The sequence below is a fragment of the Netta rufina genome, assembly GCF_964035555.1.
Source record: "Netta rufina genome assembly, chromosome: 2".
Taxonomy (NCBI): Eukaryota; Metazoa; Chordata; class Aves; order Anseriformes; family Anatidae; genus Netta; species Netta rufina.
The window spans coordinates 133,533,273-133,558,419 of record NC_140124.1 but is presented as its reverse complement, the minus strand read 5'-3'; the positions used below and the strand labels follow the sequence as shown (position 1 = coordinate 133,558,419).

The window sequence follows — 25,147 nt, the reverse complement described above, 5'->3', positions numbered from 1 at the left end:
TGTCTAAATGTGTATAAAAATATTATATAAAACCATTATAGAACAATTGTATGAACATTCTCTGAGTGATAGCAGCTAAAGATATTTTTTTTTTCTGAATGGCAGATCTGTCATTACTGAATGTTGTAAATATGTATGGCATACAAAGTAGCATCTATGTGATCTCCTGGAAAAAAAAAAAAAAAATTGCTAAGGAGAAACTGTGGTATAGTTCATTCTGAATATGAGCTGATTGGACTAGCCACATTTGATGGGTCGGCATCACACTTCACTCTGTTCACTGAACTTGCTGTAATTCTAAATTGTGAGAAACAGAAGGAAAAAAAATAAACAAATATTAGAATGTTTTCCTAGAATAGCATGTAAAAGTAGTGGATGAAAGACTGATGTGAGGGGATCAGAAATGTAAATCCAAACAAATCACTTTCCATAAATCTCCACCCCTTTCCACTCTGTTCTTTTCTATTCTATCCTGCCATTTTTTCTTCACTCAAAATTCCTGCTGGCCTTAGCATCTTAGCATCTACACTTCATGTGAAGTGTAGACACAGTTACAATGTGGTGCTGCTATTGCGGTCACCCTTCCTTTTTACTCCTGTCCATATTATCTTATCTTCAGTTGTTAAAGGCAAGGAACACATCAAGAAACCAACTCACATATTTTGAAAGCTCTAAAGAGGCATTGGCAGCGTACATACACTGTCCATAATAATTACGTTCAAAATGTGAGACTGTGTGCAAGCTTTTCAGACTGTTCCACTAAACTATTATTCAGAGTTTTGACTTGCTTAGCAACTCCAGTAGAAGCACATTACCAGTTCCTGGAAAAATGGACTTCTGAGCTCCTTTTTACTTGGACATTTATCCTGGTCTTTCCACATCCCATTACCATAAAATGGGAATACTAGCTATCTTGCAAGAATGTTAGGAACATTAATTGGTGTCTATAAAGAACATGAATCTTTTATAACACAACAATCATGCTAATTCTTCTAATCAGACCCAGGCAAAATATACAATAGCTATCCCCATTATTTTTGCCCTGCAGTTACCATTGCAGTAAATTATTTTTGCAGAGCAACAAAGAAAAATGTTGAAAAGCACCAAAGAGAACATACTTTTCCTAGTCAATCCACCAGAACAACAGAGTCAACTCACCTTATCTGGGTAAATCAATGGAAAGTGTATTTTGTCCATAGGCAGCTCTAATTAAATTAGTAAAATGTGCCAGATCACAGTAAAGGGAAGAAAGAGAAAACAGAAACCACAGACCATGATTAGTTTAATGTCTCTTGGAGAGGGCTCTGAACTGAGCTCTAGCCATGTTTGGAATCATAAATACAACCATGGGAAAGCACACTGCTTATAATGCATGCTCAGTTACACTGGGATTACAATGGAAAAAGCTTATACAGTTTACAAGGAAAGCCCAGGTTTATAGCCTTTTAACAAGGAGTGGAAGAATTATTATTGTGCAAATAAATATGTGTTTAAGAAAATGCTTGTTCAAGCCTCTAGGCTCAATTTGTGATCAAATCCTTCTATCTCCTCCCTCTAGCTCTGCCCTCCACCTCATACATGTCCTCTCCCCTCTTTCCACCAGTGAGCCAACACATTACACTGCAGGGCCAGGCAGAGATGGGCTTTTTAGCTCTGAACAAATTTGCCGGGGATCCAGAAGTGTTTTGGTCAGAACAGCTTGGAACCCCAACTCAAATTTATCTGCCTTCTCTGTTACTTAACAAGTGTGCATCTCAGGGTCATGCTAACTAGAGGCACACTGTTTAAGCAATGCAGACTGAGGAACAGAGTACAGTTTTAGTAAATCACAGCTGAGTACTAGGTGATTTCCCTCACCGAGAGGTTCTGTTAGGTATTTTGAGATGACATTATGCTTTCCAGTGGACCATGCACCCAGGTTAATGCACCTGAACATCATGCCTCTGGATCCAGCATAGAAGACATAGAAGTTATTGCAAAAGGAGAGGAAGAGAATGCAAGCAGGGAAAATGTGATAGCTGCAGCCCCAGAGTCTGAGGACTGGTTGCAGAGAATACAGATACAGATAAAAGATTTCTGCACAAAACATTCACTGGATAAATGAGATTTCCACAGACTGCCAAAGTGCAGTGAGCATCCAAGAAGCCCCTCCAGACTTTATCTACCCCTGCTATAAGTCTTACCCTGTGAATCTGAATGGCATCGATTGCTGAAGAAACAGATTCAAAGAAGACAGGGTTTTCAGATTCAAGATTTCCACCGTACTGCATTGCTTTTATCAAGGAAGCTGTAATAAAACAAACATATGAGCACTGATAAGGTAGTGAGGATATATAAACTGTCATGTTAAAAAATTTGCTGTAAGCTGATACTTGCCTTTGCAGCGTGCTAGCAACACATCAATGTGTCTGTTTTTACAATCCATGTAAATCTATATGTGTGAAAACATGAAATTAAAAAAAAAAAAAAAAGAAGAAAAAAAGAAAAAGAAAAAAGAAAAAAAAATAACTGTTTAAAATACCAACAGAGAATAAAATACACACACACATAAAAAGAATGTATTCAAAGCGGGCAGAGCATGAAGTGCTGCTGTTCAAGCTATGCTGACAGCAGCCACCAGAGAGAGCCCCTCTATAACACAAACGAGGCAAATCCACACTGAACAAGAAGGCATCATTTCCTCCCCACTCCACAAAGTACCCTACAGTTCTACCGGTAATAAAACTAAAATGATTAATTATACAGCATTTATAATTATATTTGTTAGATTCGTTTTTCCAGTATGCCTTTTTCAACAAGTTTCTGCATCTTCTTTCTGTACGCTTACCAACCAGTCCAGAAAGACAGAAATTTGACCTATGAAACTTTGAAACTTCCAGCAGTCTATCAGAAAATTGCCGTAGCCATCATGCTACATTCTGCAGTAAGTTGTTCTTTATCCTTTCTTTGAAAATATGCAACTTCACAGAGACTAGGTATCCAATAAGCTAAAAAGTAACAAAAAGTGAAAATTACTCTAGAACAAGAGTAGGGCCTTTTCTGACAGATGAGGAAGCATCCAAAGCAGTCCCCATTAAAAATAAATAAATAAATAAATAAATAAAAGCAATTTTTTTTTTTACCACGTCAGAATAACTAATTTTAAACAGAAACCAAAAGCCTGCTTCAGACTAAAAATCCCTTTAACTCTAGCAGCATTGACGATATTTAGGAAAGGAGTGTAACATGGAAGGAGTGCATTTCTTCTTTGGGTAACTCTGTTCTGGACCTGTCTTTCAGTTAGAGGTTGCAACCCTAAACTGTATCTCAAAGCCCAGGATGGAGTGGTGTCCCACAAATTTGAGATCTCAAAGCCCTTTTGGAAATCAGTTTCACAAATTGTTATATATATATATATATATATATATTAACCTACTAAGCTTAATGAATGCCTTTATTTTGAGGGGGAATGTAATAAAGAATAACTTCCATTCACCTTACTTAATTATCCCAGTTTTCCTTTTGACTATGTACACACCTAGATATGTTGTTTTTTTTGTTTGTTTGTTTGATTTGTTTTGTTTTTTTAATTTAGCACTTAATTATTCACTTCAGTAAACTGAGAAAATAGTTAGGATAAGAAAAGGCCTCGGCTGAGACCCAAGTTATATAACCGACATAACTGACATGAGAGGGATGAATAAGACCTAAATCAGCTTAAAAATAAAGAAATGCATAAAAATGAGTGCTTTCAGAAACTAATTTCCATTAAATATGAATACTTGCATTTGCACTGAATGTCACTTAAAATATTTAGAAGTACTAATATACAATTTTATATAAACATAATGCAGTTTGGTACCAAAACTCTGCTCATCTTTTCCATAAGTGACCATGTTTATCCACTAATCTCAGTGATGTGACTAGTAACTGGTCCCAATAACTTGTGTGCGTAATCATATATTTCTATGTACAGAATGTATCTGGTGTTAAAAATACCTGAAGCAACATGGAGGCTCCAGTGTAGTCAAACAAACTCAGTCCACTGCAATCTAATATCAAAACACGTCGCTCACTCTGAGATGGCTGCAGTGACTCACCTGCACATTTGATATAGGAGAAAGCTTTAATTACCAAGTAGTCAAGAAATCTGTATAACAACAGAACAAAATAAGGCCAAAATATCACAGTAAAATTTGTCTATTGTTTACTGAGACACGTGTTAAGCAAATAGCACATTTTAGAAGTACAGATAAATGAAGGGGCATCAGAGCAACGGGGTGAAGTCAACAGGCAGAACATATTAGTGAGATGTATCAGACAGAAATAGTCTCTCCTGGACAAAAAAAAAAGTTCTTCAGATTTGAAATTCTACATGATTCTGGCTTGTTTGGGAAAGTTCACTTAGGATTCACACAGAAAATATACCTCAGATTCTTAAACTACGCACATACTAAATGTGTCCTGAACTAGCATGCAGATGATTCCTGGCTTTCATAAAGGGAAAACAAGAAAACTATGTACATCTTATTTACATTGGTCTGTGGACAAATAACAGGTTTAATATTAGTTATCACAAAATATAAAATTCCAAAAAAAAAAAAAAAAGATGAATATGAAAGGAATTATGAATGTAAAGATAGGTTAATGATAGGTTAATTGAAATGGTTTTGACACAGCAGAGGAAAAGATTTTAAAATCTTGAGAGGACTTCGAATTTTCTTATTGTGTAGATTTATAATGGTGCTAATTCCTTTCTGACAGAAGTCTGAGTCTGTTGGACTTGCACCTCCAGAGGTTTACTTTCTTTATTAATGTACATTGGACAGGACAAACACATTGCAAACAAAATTAAAGAATTTCAAAGAAAGCCTGCCTGGCATTACTGCAGTGGAAAACCAGGAAGGATTTATGAGATCTGCTGCTCTGCTTACTGTAATCAATTCTACAAACCTCTGTCTCCAAACCAGAAGAACTTACTCTTTCCCTGTTACTTACTCACCCCCAAAAACATGCACACTATATCTGCAGGTTCCAACAAGTTTTACCTTAAAAAATGGCCTGAGGTTACTTTTCCCTTTTTATTGTTATTCTGCTTAAATAAAAGTTAAAAGTTTGACAGTTCAAAACCAGATTTGGAATAAATATAATTACAGGTAACTTGCTTCTGTGTAACAGATGCAATAATGAAGAAATTGGAAGGAAGGAAATAAATAGAGAAGGAAGGAGGGAATTGATTTAACTTTATTTAACTTTAAATGTTACATTCAAGCACAGAAGTTGAGCTCACTTTACACCTGAAGTGCGCTTAGCTGATATGTTGCACAAGGACACTATGAAACCCTACTATTACCATACTCAATTCCCTTCCTTGACAAACATCGTTAAGGAACCACACACACACATGTGCATATGCATATATGGAGAGAGGCAATGGTGGACTGGAGCTCGCATTACCTTCCCAAAAAGCTGGCATCCTGCCGTTCAGTGGAGGCTGCCTGACTTCAGGAGGGCGGGATGGGGTGGTACAGACCTGCTGCCTCTGAACCACTGGGCAAGGGCAACAGAAACTAATTGTTACTGATATAGACAATGTCAAATCAGTATTCCCCAGAAGCTGAAAATAAAGATTTTGACGAAGATGCTGCTGTGCCTTCTAGGATGACTGATGTAAGGACAAGAATTATGTCTTCCTGCTCACCTCCTTTCTAAAAATTTAGGCCCCAAGCTGCTTTAGTGATTTTTTTTTCTCCTCCTCACCAGTTTTTATTTTAAAGCTTCCACAAAGAGTCACTGTACTCTGATTAGTACAAAGAACAACAACATTTAAGTCCTCAAGGCTTAAAAAAAGCAATCAGAAGAGAGGTCCTGTGCTGTCTGTTATTTCTGTAATGTGAGATACCAGTTCATCCAATGAAACCACATTTCAATGAAACCTGAAATGTGTACTGACAAGACCTTCCAAAGATCTCCCCACAAACACAATGCTGTGTGCTCATTTACTGTTTTACAGTATAGCACTGTATAGTCTCAATAGCCATTATCGTTATGTTGCTGTGCTACAGCAAAACATTCTATCAACCCCAAGTAAAGTAAACACTGTAAAAACATAAAAATGTCATGAGCCTAGTTAATAAGCATAAACTATCAGACAACAGCCCCCAAATCAGATTCTCTACTGTGGTCTTAATGCTTATAAGTGTTTTAAATAAACACAATATTTGAATTCCATCCGTGATGAAGTCATCTGTATAAAGTATCTTCTGCAAAAGGTTCTACCAGCTATCCCATGGGAATGTACATGCTCTGGTTTGATTTAAATGCTATAAAATGTGGGAAGAGTAGAATTATCCAGCTTAATCCTTAATTAAAAGCAAACCCTTAGTTGTTTTCTTTTTTTCTTTATTCTGTGTTGTACAGTTTTACTGTGCTATATTGGTGGCCACTGTGTCACTGATAACTCAGATGACATTTATGAGTTTTTCTGTTCAATGCCTTTAAAGACCACAAAGACTTCACATAGACCTAATCCCATCCTATTTTTAGTTTTGCATATTAATGTTCAAGTCCCACAATGAGCTCAAAACCAAAACCAACCAACCAACTAACAAACAAACAAACAAAAAAACGCACTAGAAAACAAGATCACAGCTTAGCAAAACAGCTTATTAGGCCTTTGGCTGAAGACCAATAAAGGCGGCAAAGCTGGAAGTGATCCCCCCCCCCACACACACACTAGGTACCTATATCAGTATGCATAGATTGATTTGTGTGAAATAACCAGAAAGTCCTGCAGAAAAAAAAATATTTTCATTGGTTTCCCACTTTTGAAATCTTATAAACTCAGTCAAGAACAGAATAAAAACAGGATCTGCTGGGCCAAGGTTAACAGTTTAATAATTTTTAGTACTCATGCTTCAGTGAAGGTGTGATCTATCTGAAATATTAGTTTCCAGACAATTTGAGTTCACCTATAAATAAATAGAAAAACCTGGAGCCATTTTGCACACTTACATCCATCTTGGTTTTAATATAATTTATAGAAAATAAACTCACCATGACAACTTCCATTGGAAAATGAACAGAGTAATGTGTTCTGCTCACACTGAAATGAAAGCAAAGAACGATTAGCATACCAAGGAAAACTAATCCAATGCAGAGTAACCAGAGAAAATCAATGCAATGCACAAGAATTCTTTTTTTCAATAGCAAAATTAACTCATTCTCTCCAAAAACCATATTGTATGCAACAGTCTATTGGATATGTTATATCTGCTGAGCAAGCCTTTAATTATTTTTAATGTCATATAAAAATGTAACCTCACACCTCACTTTTTTTTTTTTTCCTTCAGATGACTCAATCTCTTTGATATTTGTAGCCAATATAAAGCATATTATAAAAATTATGCTCTTGGGAAAGCAGAGGTTAAGAAGTAATAGAAAGATGAGAAAGATGTTCTTGAAAAGATAAATTCAAGTTAGAAAACTTGTAAGATTAACTTCTACTTGATGCAATCTCATCTAAGATTTTAGTGAGAATAGTTCTGATGTAAATTTATTAAAGAGTTATGTTTATCTGGAGAAATGTTTTTGTAATGATTTCAATATGAATGTTAAGTTGTCAGTAGACATGTTTAAAACAGAATACAGCATGGAAACAAAATCCAAAGTGCAACTCTTTTTCATTTCCATTATGTTCCATAGAAAGACCATTATTTCACACACACACACAAACAAACAAAAACTATGCACAGTATTTCAGTCAGCTGTACTGCCAAGTAATTTCCAGAATAGACAAAGGATAACATCTCACTCCTAAGTAACTTATAAATTAACTTAGTAATTAACTTATTAATTCATTACACTTATTAAATTAACTCATAAATTAATTCCATGAAAATCCTAAGTAATTTCTCTCAGTTTGGGAGTTTGTTATCTTGGTAATCCAAATCGGTTAAACTCGAAGAGCTAAGGAAAAAAAGCAGCACAATATCTGAGCTGGATTTCTGAATAACAAGAAGGCACCCATCAGAGTAGGAAAGGTAGTGCAGATCTTTAGCAAGAGACAGCAGAGGTGGTAGACAATATTACTGTTTTAACAAACCATCGAGAAAGTATCTATGATTTTCCCAGTGCAGTTCACCAAACCAGATGAGATTGCCTACAGTTTATATTTTATTGTATTTTATTGGAATGTCTTTATTGTAATGATAGAAAAATAATAAATTTTCCCCTCTTTCTGGGAACATTGTAGGAATTTTTGGTAGCTATGTGCAAATAAACTTTAAAAATACAGTCCTTACTGGGAGATTTTCCAAAAACAAGTTCTACAAAATTTTTGTGCTATTTATTTTTCCAATACAATCAGTGCAGAAAATGAAAAAGAAACACCACCCTAGGGGAAAACTTCAAGCAGTTTGTACCTTCTTCCTATATCTATTAAAATTATTCATAGAATCAGAAATGAAGCATCTGTCTATCATGGAGTCATCTCCAGAGCGAAGAAAAACAAACAAACAAAAAAATAATAACAAAAAATAACACACAACTTTATTCAAGTAGAATTTTAGCTACTCATTGCCTTTTCAAAGTCACAACCTCACATTAACTGAGGATATGTAATGGTTCCCAGAAATTTTGAAGAGCTTTGGCTAAGTGTTTTAATGTCTTTTACAGGACCACATATAGAGAGGTAGGAAAGATATTCTTTTCAAGTAATTATAATAAAAAATGCAAAGAAAACAATCATGCTCTTCAACACTGTCACCATGATTACTGAAGCATGTAGCACATCTTACCTTGTTTACATCTTCACATGCCTGGCTGCTCATGCTATCCTTCTGGATTATTTTTGTAAGGTCTGCATGAAATTTCCTGGCATTCAGAAAGACTAATGGGTTGTTGACTGAAACTATCTTTACCTGTTTTAATGATTGCTGTGAAATGAAATAAACAAAATGCTGAGACGTTAATCTTGGTTTTACAAATTAAAATAATAATAACAACATCAGTAATTTCTTAAAAAGTCTTGAAAATTCCTGTAAATCAATCTAGAAGGAACTTTGGGTTGTAAGGATGATCTAATGGATAACCATCTTGATCAGCTTCATACATGACTGAAGTAAAAGAGTAATCTGTAATGAAAATTATCTTTAATTTATTTTGATTTTATTTTTAATTTAACTTTTTTTTTTTAATTGTTCTTAAAAAAAAGCAAAATCATTAATTCCAATGCACAATACTAAGAACTATCACCTGGCAAATAGTAGGAGCACTGTTTCAGTTGGTGTGATTTCCATACACAAGCAAGACAAGGTCTGCAGACTGGGAAAATCTTCTACTAGATAAGTATGATATGTATTGTAAAAAGTAAATGAGTTTTTGGAGCATACAATGTGGCTGGTTTAAGGAAACAGTCATAATGCTAATCTTGGTCATCTGAAGATGACTGTAGTACAATAGGGATATTTTTTCATGGAAATGAAAAAAAACACCACTGACTTCATTACAAGAGGAAATTCCCACCAGTCCAACTTCCCAAGTTCTCCTACCACCCTGAGCTGAAGATGAAGCAGAAAATCATTCAACTACAGCCTGCAGCAGAAGCTCCTGCCCTGGAAGAAATCTTTCTGTAGCCACTCTTACTTCACTAAGCCCTTCAGCAAAAGCAAATTCCTGATGGTTCCACTTGCACTGACTAGATCAAGACTGAGCCTGAGGCACAGATTTAAAATTTTGCTATCATTTATCTACAACCAACATAATCAATAATCTGCACAAGAACCACCGTCTGCCCTGGATCCTGTCTGCATTTTATCAAAAAAGTTTCATCCAAACTTCACACTGTAAAAAGCCAGTCTCAATGTGCATATATGCATATATAAATATATTAGATATCAATATTAGCAGCTCAGTTGACACACATGTTTTCTAGGTAGAATTAACCTAATTCTACTGATGTCTTCACTTTCCACAGGTTATAAACCAACTGTGTGTCTCTCTTCCTTGGGAAAGAACCCCATTCTTGCTGTTTCCCCAGCAAATGTCCCATCTATGTGATGGATACCAACAACTTGTTCTCTATCACCATCTGAGACAGACCTGACTCAGTGTAGAGCAATTGCTCTCAGCTGCTTTGATGTCTGCTGCTTGTATTTAAGACTTGAAGAAAACTCTGCTGGCCATTCCAGTCTTTTACTTTTCCAGTTGTACTATTTGATCTAGTAAAAGATACTACACTTGCATGTTCTTTATCTATATTCAAATAAATAACTGTATTCTTTTATGCCTCTAGTGCTGTAAAGCAGGAATAAGCAGGATCATATTTTCAGTAGCATTTTCTACTCAACAAGCATGAAACTAGAGATCTTTAAATATCCATAACAACACTGCTAATAAGCTCGAGTTGGCAAAAACACAATAGGGTTAATTTGCCTTTCAGGTATGTCTTTCATGGAGGCTGGATCTCTGGATTACATATGGAAGTTCAGAGCATTTTGATGAGAACAGATGAGAAAGAAAGAGGATCACTGAATCCACAACTGAACATTGCACAGCAAGATCCTATTTATTTTCATTACTGATTTTTTATGCCAAAATAAAATATATGATTTATGCAAGTATCAGCTCTCAGAAATGAACTACTCATGACAATGGGCAACAGGAAGTAAAACAAACAAACAACTAAACTTTGAGAATTTGTAAGAGAATATAAACTCCAAAAGCCTCTATTCTTCCTCATGAAAGTCAAAGACATGCAAAGTTACTTAACTAGGTTGTATTCAAACACAAGTAAGTGGAGCTGACAGAGAGACAACTTCTGTAGAAGTTCAAAGAATCATGGGATTGCATTGAAGATACAGTTTTCCCAACAGACCTTAAGCAAAACAGGACTGGAAATCTTTACCACAAACCACACAAATGACCTCCTTACTGTAGAATTCTGAGAACCAGACAAACTCTCAGACACCACTGTAGCAGACATCATACAGGCTAATGAAACATTTCAGACATCCAGAACTGAGGCAATGAACCCCAGAAAATGTATAGTGATTTAGTACAATTACCTGTGAATGTGATCATCATATCACCAACATAGTTCAGTACATCAAGTGGTAAAGCCTAACCAGTAATTAAAATGGGTAAGAGAATATATGAGAAATAAATTAATTAAACAAAACCTCTTAAATAGGGGTAAAACAGAGGTCAATACATGGCTGAATGTAGAACTACTGCAAATATTCCCTTAAAAACTATTCCATACATGGCTTAGCATGGAGACAAGGGGGCACTTCGGTGCCATACTGGCAAAGTAGAAGATGAAAACAAAGACAAAATAAGGCAGATCAAAGCATGCGATCATCAGTGAGCTACTATGAGGTGAAAGGCTTGAAAGTCTCAAATCATAAGGCCAAATAAAGCTGATGGAAGACTTAGGTATAACCTTATGTCTGGGATGGAGAAGCCAAATTTGGCTATTAGTCCTGGTTGTAGTTTAGTTCTAACTCCTTTCTCAATAAAAACTCTTCTGAGAGAAAATAACTTATTTTTGTCTTTCCCTGCCCAGAAAGAAAAAAAAACACCATCTCAGGAGGCATTTTTACTTTGTCACTTAGAAGGATGTTGCCAATTGCCCTGCGCATATGGCACAGCTCTCTCTACACTTGGGTAAGAATTCGGTTTAGTGAATGCCTTTGGTACAACGTGTTTCAAACAAGCTTCTAAATGCCCTTTTAATTTTTTCCACATCAAAGTGTCTTTTCTCCTGTTGATGAAATAATCCCTATAAATCCACAGACCTTAATGGTGGGGTAGATCATTAAGCTTGCATATTTTCATGTTTAAAAGTCTTGTTGCTTATGTCTAAGCTGTTATTTACCAGTGGAACTTGGATTACCCTAACATTCGTACATTAAAAATTACCCCAAATTATGCAGTGACTCCATAAATTAAATTAAAAACATTTTTTATAAATCTTAAAAATATTTTCCTTTTTTTTTTTTTTTTTCTGTTTAATAACCTCTTGAGCAATTTGCTTTCTTAACAAAATGTTATTTTCCCCAGTGTCTGTAGACAGTGCTTTGTTATTACATGGTCACTGGCACTAATCTTAATCATTTAGGATAAAAATATAGGGAGCAGTTAGCTTAAAAATGATGCATAGGGCTTTGTACAAATATTGTATTAACTGACACACACACACACGAAAAAAAGAAAAAAAAAAGGCAGGCAAGTCAAATGTTGGTTACCCATCTCTGACAAATTTACTCCACCAATTCTCTTAAGAATGAAAAGTGATAATAATAATTGACAAGTGGGCCAGCCTCAACAATAGTGTTTTTACATTTTAGAGTCCTCCCCATTCTCATGTGCCTCTCACATTCCAGCATTGTTCAGCATTCCAAAACAGTAAACCCACCCAAACCAAATTCAGATTTTGAGCCTAAGATAGCTCTGATGGAAAACATTTGCCAAACACAAATACAAATTAGTAAAACACAAACAAACAAACAAACAAACAAGGAAAATAAAAAGATAACTTACACAATTATCTTCTGTTTTGTATTTATATTCCACTTCTTTCATATTTTTCAAACTCAGTGTCCTTGCTCTGTAACCAATACAAACAGAAAATCTGTGAGGCAAACAATAAGAGTCTTGAACAGAAACAGAAAGTGAAACACATCAAAATTACAGCATGCAAGTTTAAAGTTATGACAATGCAATCCATATATATATGTGTGCATATAAAACTTATTAATCATAATCATAATGAAGTTAAGAGTAAAAGGCAAATTTTAGAATTATAGAATATCAATATGAAAATTTAATAATGTTATATATTTATTCAAATATTATTAATAAAATGTTTATATTAAATTTCATTACTGACTTATATCTGGCCAGAGAGCTAGTCTTATATCAATATATGTAATATATAAACTACAACTTCAAATGTACAAAGATTTAATTAACATTTTTTACCTACAAAATCATATTGTAAGGAAAGGAAACAAAGATACTCAGTCGAAATGAGTTAGGAAAATCAAGGATATTTTTTTTGTCATTAAAATTGATGCACCTCTGTATGATAAAACAAAACATTATGCTATAGCTGTCAAAGTGGAGGACTTAACTGGAAAAGTCAGTGTCCCTATGGGTACAGTGTCCCTATATGGTCAGTGGAAAGAGAAAGTTGCCTTGAAAAGGCAGTTCAGTGTAAGATGTTCTACTTCCATACATCCTTTACAGCAACACATTTAAGTGGAGAACAAGATATCTATAAAATTAGCTATCATCTGAGCTATGTGCCTAAAGCTAGGCAATGGAAATCATCCCAGAACACAAGCATTTAGTAGATGCAGCAACGCACAGGGAGTATTTGCAGGTACTGGGGTCAGCTAAATGAGGCTTGCAAAACTCAGCTGTTCTCTCCTGTCTGCATAAATCTAGCTGTAGCTGCTGCTGTTTTTAATATATTCTGATACATAACATACCATGTCCAATACTCTGGTGTCTGAACAGAGATTTCACAATAAATCATCTACAACATTTTTTGTGCTTTAGTGTCTAACTCTTCTGCAACAGTCATTACCGAGAACATTTTTGTCCATTACTGGGTGACTTACTGCATGTTCCCATGCTAAACTTACCTGTGCAGTACAACTTTTAAGATTGTTAGATCTTTCAGTGCCTTTATATTTAATGGACAATCATGTGCAACATGAACAAAGACCACAAAAATCACTGGAAAGAGTCTTATTTATTAGTGCAGGTTCAGGCTGAGGTCTCTGTCCAATAACAGAGGTTCAAGCTTTTTTTTTTAATCAAATATCCCTACCCTTTTGTTATAGAATCATAGAATCATTAAGGTTGGAAAAGACCTTCAAGATTATCTGGTCCAACCATCACCCTACCATTAATGTCACCCACTAAACCATGACCCTAAGCACCATGTCCAACCTTTCCTTGAACACCCCCAGGGACGTTGACTCGACCACTTCCCCGGGCAACCCGTCCCAATGCCTAACTGCTCTTTCTGGGAAGAAATGTCTCCTAATTTCTAACCTAAACTTTCCCTTGTGCAACTTGAGGCCATTTCCTCTAGTCCTATCACTAGAACCTCAGTCATCCAACCACAGTATGTAAATAACATGGAAACTTTTCTTTTACTAGCAGAATTTACCCATAGTTTAGTTTGCTGAGTAGCAGAAGGTTACAAGAAAGGTTCTGATTGTTTCAAGCAGAAACCATCTGCCATAATTTGCAATTGCCTTGTAATTTTGAGCTACTTTCATGCTGATTCTGCAAATTAATTCTGTTAACAGAGCTCTGCACAATTTTAACGAGCATTAGACTGAACTGTCTATATGGTATTTAATTCCAGTGCAATTAAACGTTCATGCAAACAACTGCCTGTTTGCCTACAAGTTATTTGTACAACTGGTGAGCTATGGATTAATTTTGTGGTAAGAAATAATCATGAAGTATTTTCCTTTACTCATGATCAAAAGTAGCAACTGTAATATATGGAAAATAATATATGAATTTATGTTAGATTTAGTTACTTTGTCCTGACTTTTCTAATTCTTACATATAATTTACAGTGAACATTTCAGACATCAGAAAATGTTGTGTAATTGTCTTTCATTAATGTGTTTTAGCAAAACAAATATCAGCTTGCCAATCCTGTGCTAGTCTTGTCAGAAATATTCTTTCTCAAAAACAAAAAAGTATTGATTGGAAGCAAATTTATATTATTGATTGCTCTGTTGATTTTATGCTACCTTCATTTAATGGGTCCTAGAGATGTGTAATATTAAGAGAAATCACAAAATAATGCCATAGTACAAAAAGTTTTAGCCTACAGGTGTGACTTTTCCTTCTGAATGATCTTATCCTATAATTTTCTGCAATTAGAAAGGAGGGTGCAGGGAGGACAGAGCCAGGCTGTGTTTAGTGGTGCCCAGTGCCAGGACAGGAGGCCCTGGGCACAAACTGGCCCCCAGGAGGCTTCCCCTGAGCACCAGGAGCACTTCTGTGCTGTGTGGGCAACAGAGCCCTGGCACAGGCTGCCCAGAGGCTGTGGGGTCTCCTCCTTGGAGCCCTTCAGAAGCCACCTGGACATGGTGCTGGGCTCTGGGTGGTGCTCTGGGTGTCCATGCTTGGAAGTCCTTTCCAACCTCAACCATTCTGTGATTCTATGCAACTAAAAACTGAGGTCTCGTTAAATTTAGTGTACTGTATATATATCCCATCAGTGAAGCAATATGCCAGAAAGAAGACAAAACGATGTGATACTAGAACATTCCAATAAATTATAACTTACCTGGAAAAGCGGAAAATCACAGTTACTATAGTGCAGACAACACCATACAACAGTCCCACATTAGCAGCAAAACAGATTGTGAACACGTAAGTACTAACCCATATGCTCTTTAAGAAGGGAAGAAAAAAACTTGATTAGGTAAATGGCAATTAGCTTTAATTTTGTGACAATGCACATTATACGAGTCAGAAAAAAAATATATAAAAAATAAAAAAAAATAAATAAAGAGGTGAACACTTGGATCTTTGAACTGACAAATACAGAAGACTGAATTATCAATCAAAATAATGTCACTCCACTAGAGAACACATCATCCTAATGCTCGCAGAAGTTCACATTGGAGTTCCTTAAAACAGTACATGAAGTTGCACTAACAGTCTAATTCAGAATAAACTCAGTTTGTTAAACCTATATTTGATTTTTTCACATTGTAAGTTATTGTCAGCTTCTTCACTGCACACAGTTTAAATCCTCCTTTCCTTTTACACAATGAAGTACCCTAAAGATCACATATAAAGAGCTCTTCTCACACTAGTTATTTAATTGGGAATTATAATTTGATAGGAAGTTAACTAAAAGTGGCATTTATCAGACTATAGCTGAATAAACCAACTCTATAACAAGTTTAAAATATTGGGGAAGGAATTTGTTCACATGAAATTGGTAAAGTTTCAGATTGTTTCCCCATCTTTCAATGCTTGATAAATAATACTTTGAATTCACTTTAAATATAATTAAAAAAAAATATAAAGAAGAATATCTGAAACAAAAGTCACTTTAAAAGGGTTTTAAAATATTTAAAAGGAAAAAAAAAAAAGACTTTTTTTTTCTTAATTTATTTCTAAACAAAAATAATCATTTATATTTCCACACTCCATGTGGCATAGAGCTGTACAGATTTTTAAATTAAAAGAAGTATAAATGACTGGATTTCTTATATAACTTTAATATTCAGCACATAGTTCTTTCCTTGAGGGACCCTTAAGCAAAGACTGCCACCTTAGCTTTATATAAAAAGTGTTAAAAAAGAATGGCAAGTATTTTCACTCCTGTGAATATACAGTTCTCCACAGGTACCCCTTTGAACAATTACAGTGCTTCTCGTTAATGTTTGCAGAAGAACAGATCACATTACAATGGCAAAATTGGTGTTAAAATTACCCTTTCTGATGCTTTCACTTAGCTCAGGAAAGCCAGAGACAATAGCGTACTTTCAGCCTAACCACAGGAATTTTGCTCAAGTAGATTTCAGAACTGTTATTTTACGTATTATAAACAGTAACTCATACAGTTCATGCTTCATGGAGGACAGATTGTTACATGACTCTACTGAGAAACCTTTTCCTCCCTCATCTTCAAAAATTCTTAACTACTGCAAAAGGTTTTGCGGTCTTCTCTGTGACCCAGCTGCCAGGAAATGAGGTGGTTCATTCTTTGAAACAGTTCTCAGCCTCCAGTAATATTTTAAAATGGGATCTTATACAAATTTACAAATTGCTGTGGATATATTTGCACAAAAAAGAAAAAAAAAAAAAAAAAAAAAGTTTAGTACTGACTGATCAAAAAAAAGAACTAATTCTAAATGTATTTATTATGTATTTATAAAGAAGCTTTCTAAATGTGAAAGGGCTAACAGAAGGACTACAAACCTCAAATTAATTTGGATCAAGAGCTGGCCCATTCTGGTAAGGCTGAACCCTTGACAAAGCCTGAGATCAAGCAATCCACTTCAACTGCAGACCTGTGCCTTGTTGTCACCTCATTCTTGATATCACATCTAACTAAATATCTGCTGCAAGACCTGCAAAATTCTTCTTAGTCTCAGAAGAAAAAAGGAAAGATGAAATCCCAAAACAAAGTCTACACTGGAAGAATCAAAGCCAAAAATGTTGAAGTACTGCTGAGTACTGAGAAAGCTAGTTGAGTGCCCCTTTAGCAGCATAGTATCTTACATCTTAACTGTAACCAGAGACTCCTATTGTTGTAGAGGATGGGCCAAAACAATCATATTCTCATCTGCCAATCACCCTTTCAGTGATTTATATTGGCCTTGAGTCAGTACTTTTCATACAGAGTAGCATCAAACTTGTAGGAATTTGTAGGAATGTGGGAATTATGTTAATCTGCTAGACTTTTTTTTTTTTTTAATTCATGGGCTGTTGTAAGGTTCAACAAAGAAGTCATAAAAACATCAAAGGTTTCTTTGGCAACTTACTTTAAGATTGTTAGTACATACTCCAGGATAGATAGAATCTAACCACTTCATTCTTCAAACCTCAGAGATAATGTATTATATAGGTACACGTTACTCTCAAAAATCAAAACAAAATCCAACTTCAAAATATGTTTGTACTATATTTTAAAGAGGGAGAAAAGAAACAAGTAGAAGATACAGATTTATGTTGAATCCTGTATGTATCAGAAAGTATCAGAAGCATTGGGAGGTATTGTGACTGCACGTGTGTAGCAACTATCTCTGAAACTCTATGGGCAGTGTGTTTCCATGTAGACCTTTGAATTTCATAGGATCTACACATCCACCACTGGGGGAAGGCTGCGATAGGAACTTGGTGGGATAAAAGCATATAATCATGCCCTAACATGATTTGACTGACAAGCTTTGCACTGTATATACTGTGAAGTATGCCAGTCACTTGCATGTAAGAGAATCCTATTAAAGTCCTCTTCATTCAGTGGTTGTCTTGGTAGAGAAGGTACTGAGTCCATGAGGAGGCTCAGACTGCAGGAAGGATACATAGTACATCCATCTCTAACATCACCCAGGGCTCAGTATTAGGGCCACATCTCTTTAATATCTTTATTTATGAACTGGATGAGGGGATCAAGTGCACCCTCAGTAAGTTTGCAGATGACACCAAGTTAGGTGCATGTGTTGATCTGCTCGAGGGTAGGAAGGCTCTGCAGGAGGATCTGGATAGGCTGGACCAATGGGCTGAGGCCAACTGTATGAGGTTCAAGGCCAAGTGCCGGGTCCTTCACCTGGGGCACAACAACCCCCAAGCAGTGCTACAGGCTGGGAGAGGAATGGTTGGAGAGCTGCCAGGCGGAGAAGGACCTGGGAGTATTGGTGGATAGTCGGCTGAATATGAGCCAGCAGTGTGCTCAGGTGGCCAAGAAGGCCAACAGCATCCTGGCTTGTATAAGAAGCAGTGTGGCCAGAAGGGCTAGGGAAGTGATTGTCCCCCCGCACTCGGCTCTGGTGAGGCCGCACCTTGAGTACTGTGTTCAGTTTTGGGCCCCTCACTACACGAAGGACATTGAGGTGCTGAAGAATGTCCAGAGAAGGACAAAGAAGCTGGTGAGGGGTCTGGAGAACAAGTCTTACGAGGAGCAGCTGAGGGAGCTGGGATTGTTCAGCCTGGAGAAGGGGAGGCTCAGGGGCAACCTTATCACACTCTACAGGTACCTTAAAGGAGGCTGTAGCGAGGTGTAGGTTGGTCTATTCTCCCACGTGCCTGTTGACAGGATGAGGGGGAATGGACTAAAGTTGTGCCAGGAGAGGTTTAGGTTGGATATTAGGAAGAACTTCTTTACTGAGAGGGTTGTGAGGCATTGGAATGGGCTGCCAAGGGAAGTGGTTGAGTCACCATCCCTGGAAGTCTTTAAAAGACGTTTAGATGTAGAGCTTAGTGATATGGTTTAAGGGAGGACTGGTTAGTATTAGGTCAGAGATTGGACTAGGTTATCTTGGAGGTCTCTTCCAACCTAGATGATTCTGTGATTCTATTATTTTGCAGACAAATGACTGATGCCTGCATACATTCCTCAGAGTACCCTGCACCAAAACTCAACATGAGTGCTCAAGTCCACTACAGTCATACAAGAGGAACTGATGATGAATAGTAGATGATACAGTACGTTTTTAATATCAGTTTTCACAAACATTCCATACTCAAGAGTTGAGAGGGTATTTGTTTCTGCCGACTGCCTGGAGACAGATGGACTGATATAAATATTATTTTTTAAAAAGAACTTACATGGCAATCACACTGTCAATGGATTAAGCACTCGTAAATCCCTTCCCACTCCACTTAGACAAACTGCAACAAAATTAATGTAACACAGAGTAGCATGTTCACTAATGCAGGAGGGATAGAAAATCTAGGACTTCATAACCTAGAAGTATTTGTGTTAAATTATTGTCATAGAAGAGCTGGATTGTTTGCTACTCTGTGGAAATTTGATTATTAGCAAAGCCTTCTGAGATCTCTCACGAAACAGGGCTTCACCATGAAGAATACCTGAACAAATCTAAAATGTTATCATGAGGCTATCCACATGAGGATAAGAAGATAAAATGTTCTAAAAATGCATGAAATTACACCAATGGGCTCCAAAATCCCATGGAAGACCTTCCCTGCACCCCCTACTCCAATCTATTTTGACAAAATAGTTAGACAATGTGGCGGCTTTGTGTCTTAAAAACCCACACTGCCAAGATGCTGGAGGGCTCTTGTTGAAAGTAAGCCCTCCCTTGTTGGCTCTACTTTAATTGCTGACTTGGTATCATTGATTACATCTTTTACATATTAATAAATGTGCACTTACAATTCATTCATCCATAACTACCTCTCACATCACAGCACCATGCAAGGAATGTGTAATTTTTACCATAAATTGTTGCTGTTCTTTCTGTTTTACAAGTCAGGCACACAACTTAACTCTGTCTCAGCTGAGGTCATTTCCTAGCCAAGTCATTTGTACAATTTCTAACACTTTTTATCTTTAAATATTATTTCTCTGTTCAATACCCTAAATCCCTTTTATATAGCTGTTTAACTCATGAGAATAATCCTTATTCTATTGTCATTTTTCACCTTCTGAAACACATTTCCCCTGTATTTGATAATTTCTGTTTCCAAATGTTAACAACAAAATGAATATTTTTCTTTAGCAGTCCATTATCTGTCTTTAACTAGTTAGAATAGCTGCAGCTCGTCTGGGATTTTCAGCCCTAAAAAGAATTAACAAGGACTTTACTGGCCTTTTTGTTGATACTAGGAAAGTGCACTCTCAAGTTGGTGAATAGAAAAGAGAAGATATGTTAACAAGTAGGCCTACAGAAGGAATTACCCTTGCTGGGAAGGGTACAGAAACCAATGCTTGAACTTGATGACCTGAAAAGTGAGGTACCCCTACAGAAAAAGTCCACTTTCCCTCCCCCACCTCATCTTGCCTCCCCTCCCCCCCCAAAAAAAAGAAAAAAAAAAGAGGCAAAAATTCATGACAAATCATTCTCAGGTCAGCGTACAAAACATAGATAACACAGGGATCAACACCTTAGAAACAACCAAAAGATGGAGGGAGGAGAAAATCTGTAAATTATATAGTTATGTAAACATACTGTTATTTTAAAACACATATCAGTGGAATAGAACAGTTATTTATCTGAAATCATTGAAGTAATCTGAAAAGGTGTTGGGGCTAACAGAAGATCTTAATTGAAGCAAGAGACCTTTAAAGTTAATGTGAAAGTTGTGAATGACAGGAAAGGACTCTGGAACAAGAGCAGTGATGTTCTAGCTGGAAAGAAGTTCATTGTGATTTGAGGGGTGGGATTTAAAAGCAGGACATTCCTGAAAGCTGATTAAAAAAAAAAAAAAAAAAAAAAAAAAAAAAAAAAAGAGAGAGAAAGCAATCCGTGGCTGAATGGAGAGATTTCAAGCTGTACCTTTTACATTTGAAAGGATTATGATGTATAAATCACTACTCGACAAACTGTGTTCAGTGAGAAGCTTAAGTGTGAGGGAACAAGGTAACAAAAACTATAACATTATGTTTCCATGCACTATCATTTGCCAGACACGTGAGCATAACAAACCTGACTTCTATGTTACATGACACACACCCTTCAAAGAATCAGTTCCAGAAAGGACAGCTGCTAATTACTTCCAAATGTTTTGTAAGAGTTTCTCTCTTAAAAATGCTCTGGATAACCTGGTAATGGAACTGATTTGTTTCCAACAAGCTGTCAGGTCTTGGGTGAATATTTTCAGGCCAAAATCAACACCATTGTAATTTCTCAAATCACTGGGCTTGGTGGGGCTCCTTAGCCTAGGCAGCAACATAAGATCCATGTTTAGAGCTTTAGATTATGCTATTTAAAGCAGGATGATTTACCCTGTCAGGCTAAGGATTGATGGTACAACTACTTGAAGATAAATCGGTGCTCAAGTACGTTCAGTCAAAAAGATAAACCCAGCAAACTCTCCCTCTCTATAACCTATCTTAAAAATAATGACAGATGTCAGAGATGTAATAACTACTCACCCATCCTTTTCTGCCAAAACTACAAAAGCAAAAATCAATCAGGCTAGTCTGCCTATAAAGATGCATCAAGGCTAGTGAGCTTCTAGAATATTCTGCTGGAAAACTTAACCACTTATTTTCTCAATGCATTGTTAGGGAAGCTATAGATCCCTCCCACAACTACCAATTTTCTTAAGTCCACTGTCCCAGAAATAATTCTTGATCCACACCATTTATCATTTGGGTCACTGGCAGCCTGGGTGAAGCTGAAGACCAAATACAGTACATGCGATAGAAAATAATTTCAGAATTTTGCTGCTAGGAATATAAGATTTCATGAAAGACAGACTTTTTCTTCTGGATTATACCAATAATATTAATATTATTATTAATAATAATAATAATAATCAACTCTAGTCTTCTGTCATGGAATAGGAGAAACCTCACATAGTCAAACTTGATGATGTTTACTCAATTCCATTTTCCATATTGAAATTCAGTACTTTATAAAAATATTTATATTTTAATCAGGATAGAATGACCATTGCCCCTGTAGAATAGTAAGTCACTGGAGAGTTCAATAAAATTGAATATTACCTCCAGAAACCTGTACCTCCCACCACAGAACAGGGGGATGTGCCCAAAATACCTTTATAAATATTTGCTAACTGAAACTGCATAAACAGAAGTTTTGGAATCATTATGGGATATCAATATGTGTTTATGTGATCTAGAAAGCTGTTAGAAGTTTTGGTTCCACTAATTAGGCAATATGTTCAAAAGGTTCCCTTGGAAAAGAAATCTAGAAGTCTTCTTGACATGGAGTCATCTTTAATATTTGCTGGGAATTCTGTGCAAAGGTATGTCAGATTGTTCAGACTTTGCATTATACTGTATTTTCTTACTATGCCTCTTCCTGCCTGTCTGCTCTTTCTGCTCTATTTTATCTCTAATATTGCAGAATCTTTTATTATGATCAAATACATATTTTCTTTGCGAAATCTCTAAGTTAAGGCAATTTACCTACAGCACCCTAGGACATACATCTTTCTGCATCTCTGGTGTTTCCAGTTCTGTTTGTCTTGTGTGGTCATTCCATATCCAAAGAGAACAAAGATACTGGAATTTTTGACAATAACAAAAAATAGCAAAATAATAAAAAATTTTGCCAATAGCAAAAACATGCTAACTGGCTAGAGTAGGCTTACAAAATTAGATACATATCTAATTGATCTGATCTGACAGTATATACATTTTCAACATTAAATCGGGTTTGATTCTTTATCACTTGCCAAAATTTCTAAAATTTATTATTATTATTTTTAAATACAAACCGCTGATATTTCAGATGCTGCTATTCTGAGACAGAAAATTGGCTGATTAATACACAAAAACCCTAATAATAATGTCTTGCACTTATCTATTCTAAGGCCATAGAACTATTAAAGTTTATTTAGCAAGTATTTATTAAAGGCCCTCAAGAAAAACTCCTAGGATTGAGTTTCACTTACCCAGTCTATTTTATCCACATTCCAATATTTTTTTAAGTCACGGAACTGCATTAACATTCCTTTCAAGCCCACAATGATAATGCTTGCTAGCACACACTGAAAAAAAAAAAAAAAGAAAGAGAGAGAGAAAGAAAAACAAAAGCTTGTTATGAAATTAGTAGGGAAAATGAATGTTCTTTCTCCAACTCTGTGATCAATATTGCAATCAAATTATTGAAAATCTGAAGTTAGTGTTTCAAAAGTGGGATAAGTTCAAGCATTTCAAGTATTCTTCTGATGTAAATATAATAGTATCACAGACATTCTTTTTCTTTCTTGAAGGCATTCTAGAGGGCACTTGACTATGAGAAAATGACAAAAACTTCAGGACATTCCAAGACTCTCCATGCATCATCAGACCAACTACATTCTGACACATTTGGGGGACTCCAAAGCAAATCAGCGCTAAACTTCTCCACAGCGAAGAAATTAAATTTCCCTTCATAATTACCTGCAGAAAGTGTTTAATGCAAAAATAAAAAATAAATAAAAATTCATTAATTTTGTGGCAGACAAGATAATTTATAGTCCTCCAAATAAAAATAAATAAATAATTAATTAAAAAAAAAAAAAGAGGATGAAGAAATCTTCAGGAGCTCAAGAATGATGGAGAATATTCAACTTGCAATGTTGAATAGGTACAGGGGACTGAAAAAGCATAGGAGAGAAGTAATAAAATATCAAGAAAGCAACATATGAAACATTTTTCTTTTTCTAATATGGAAAACTCTATAGGAAAACAGTCAAAACTTACATATATTCCATATAAAAATGAAGGGAGGAAAAGAGTATAGTAAGAAAAAAGACATATTGTGCATCTTCAGACGTCTCTGGTTTGCATGAGTAGAATAAGCTATAAAAGGATGTTTTTGAAAAGTGTTCTGCCTTCATCTGACATTGCAAACAATAGCATGAAGTAAGTTTTAAAATTGTATGCAAACATAGCAAAATTCTAGATAATTTTGGGGTTGTATTCAGCATCTTTGACATCTTTAAGTAAAATTAATGGAATCATAGAATGCTTTGGGTTGGAAGAGACTTTAAGTAGTACTTTAAGTAAGTAGAAGAGAAATGTTTTATTATATGCTTAAGTGATAGCTTATATATATAACAATGTATGTGTAAAATCTACATATACTACACAGTCACCTTTAGTTATTTTCTCTCATTGAAATTAAAGGGAGCTATTTCAGATGTAATACGACATTTCTTTCCCTCAAAGAAATTAAGTCTTTAGAAAATATTTGATGCAAAAAAAATAGGATAGGGAACATACCATAGGCAGCCAGTATAGCATTGGTCCAACTGTGTAGATCACCACAAGAATTAATGCAGAGGAGATAAGGCAAGCCACCTAAAATAAATAAAGAAAATCCAATCTAATCACCCAATCAAAAAAAAAAAAAAAAGTTTTATTATTAAAAGTTGTAGACATAATCAAGAATGAGATGTTGAATATGTCAGCTATTAATGTATCTATGGATTGCAGAAACATGTAGTTTCAGTTTCTATCTAGGGTGATTACCTTCAGCCAACTACAGTGAGAACATAGTAAGGGATACCAATATCTGGGTTAGAACATTATGTCAGAGTGAGACCATGATGCCACCAATGTAGTTCTTAAATGAAACGTGTGTAATTAATATCTCATTTCAGATGTTTTACAGCATCCAGTGTCATTCCATAACATATTTATAACAATTGCATTCTATGTTGCAGTGAATCACAGATCTGTCATAACACTGAGTACAAATTATATATGAAGAACTGTATTATTATTTTTTCACAGGACAAGTTTTCTAACTTCTTTTACTGGGATTGGCACTGAAAGGAAGCTGTTGGAAAGCTATTGGGTTAAGTCAGAAACTACCAATGACCCTTGTGCTATAGCGGCTATGCACTTTATTTTAGAAAACATAGCAGCAAATTACATTTATATGTATATATAATGATAATTAATGCAAGTAACATGAATCCAGACAAACATATGGCCTAAGAATTATGTTACTTCACAGTATTC

The 25,147-nt window shown here is 35.7% G+C and overlaps 1 protein-coding gene across 1 annotated transcript in view; it reads right to left on the bottom strand.

Moving 5' to 3' along the window:
• Positions 1 to 261: 261 nt before the first annotated feature.
• The window catches only part of SLC26A7 (solute carrier family 26 member 7), a gene marked incomplete at both ends in the record, with an annotated part of 66,228 nt that continues 41,342 nt past the window's right edge, over positions 262 to 25,147 (bottom strand). Inside the window, 10 exons of the mRNA XM_084281686.1 lie at positions 262 to 297; positions 2,184 to 2,287; positions 2,377 to 2,431; positions 3,979 to 4,079; positions 7,036 to 7,084; positions 8,799 to 8,915; positions 12,523 to 12,589; positions 15,308 to 15,414; positions 23,089 to 23,184; positions 24,404 to 24,481. Of these exons, the coding sequence (XP_084137812.1) occupies positions 262 to 297; positions 2,184 to 2,287; positions 2,377 to 2,431; positions 3,979 to 4,079; positions 7,036 to 7,084; positions 8,799 to 8,915; positions 12,523 to 12,589; positions 15,308 to 15,414; positions 23,089 to 23,184; positions 24,404 to 24,481 (810 nt within the window). The remainder of the gene's footprint in view (positions 298 to 2,183; positions 2,288 to 2,376; positions 2,432 to 3,978; positions 4,080 to 7,035; positions 7,085 to 8,798; positions 8,916 to 12,522; positions 12,590 to 15,307; positions 15,415 to 23,088; positions 23,185 to 24,403; positions 24,482 to 25,147) is intronic.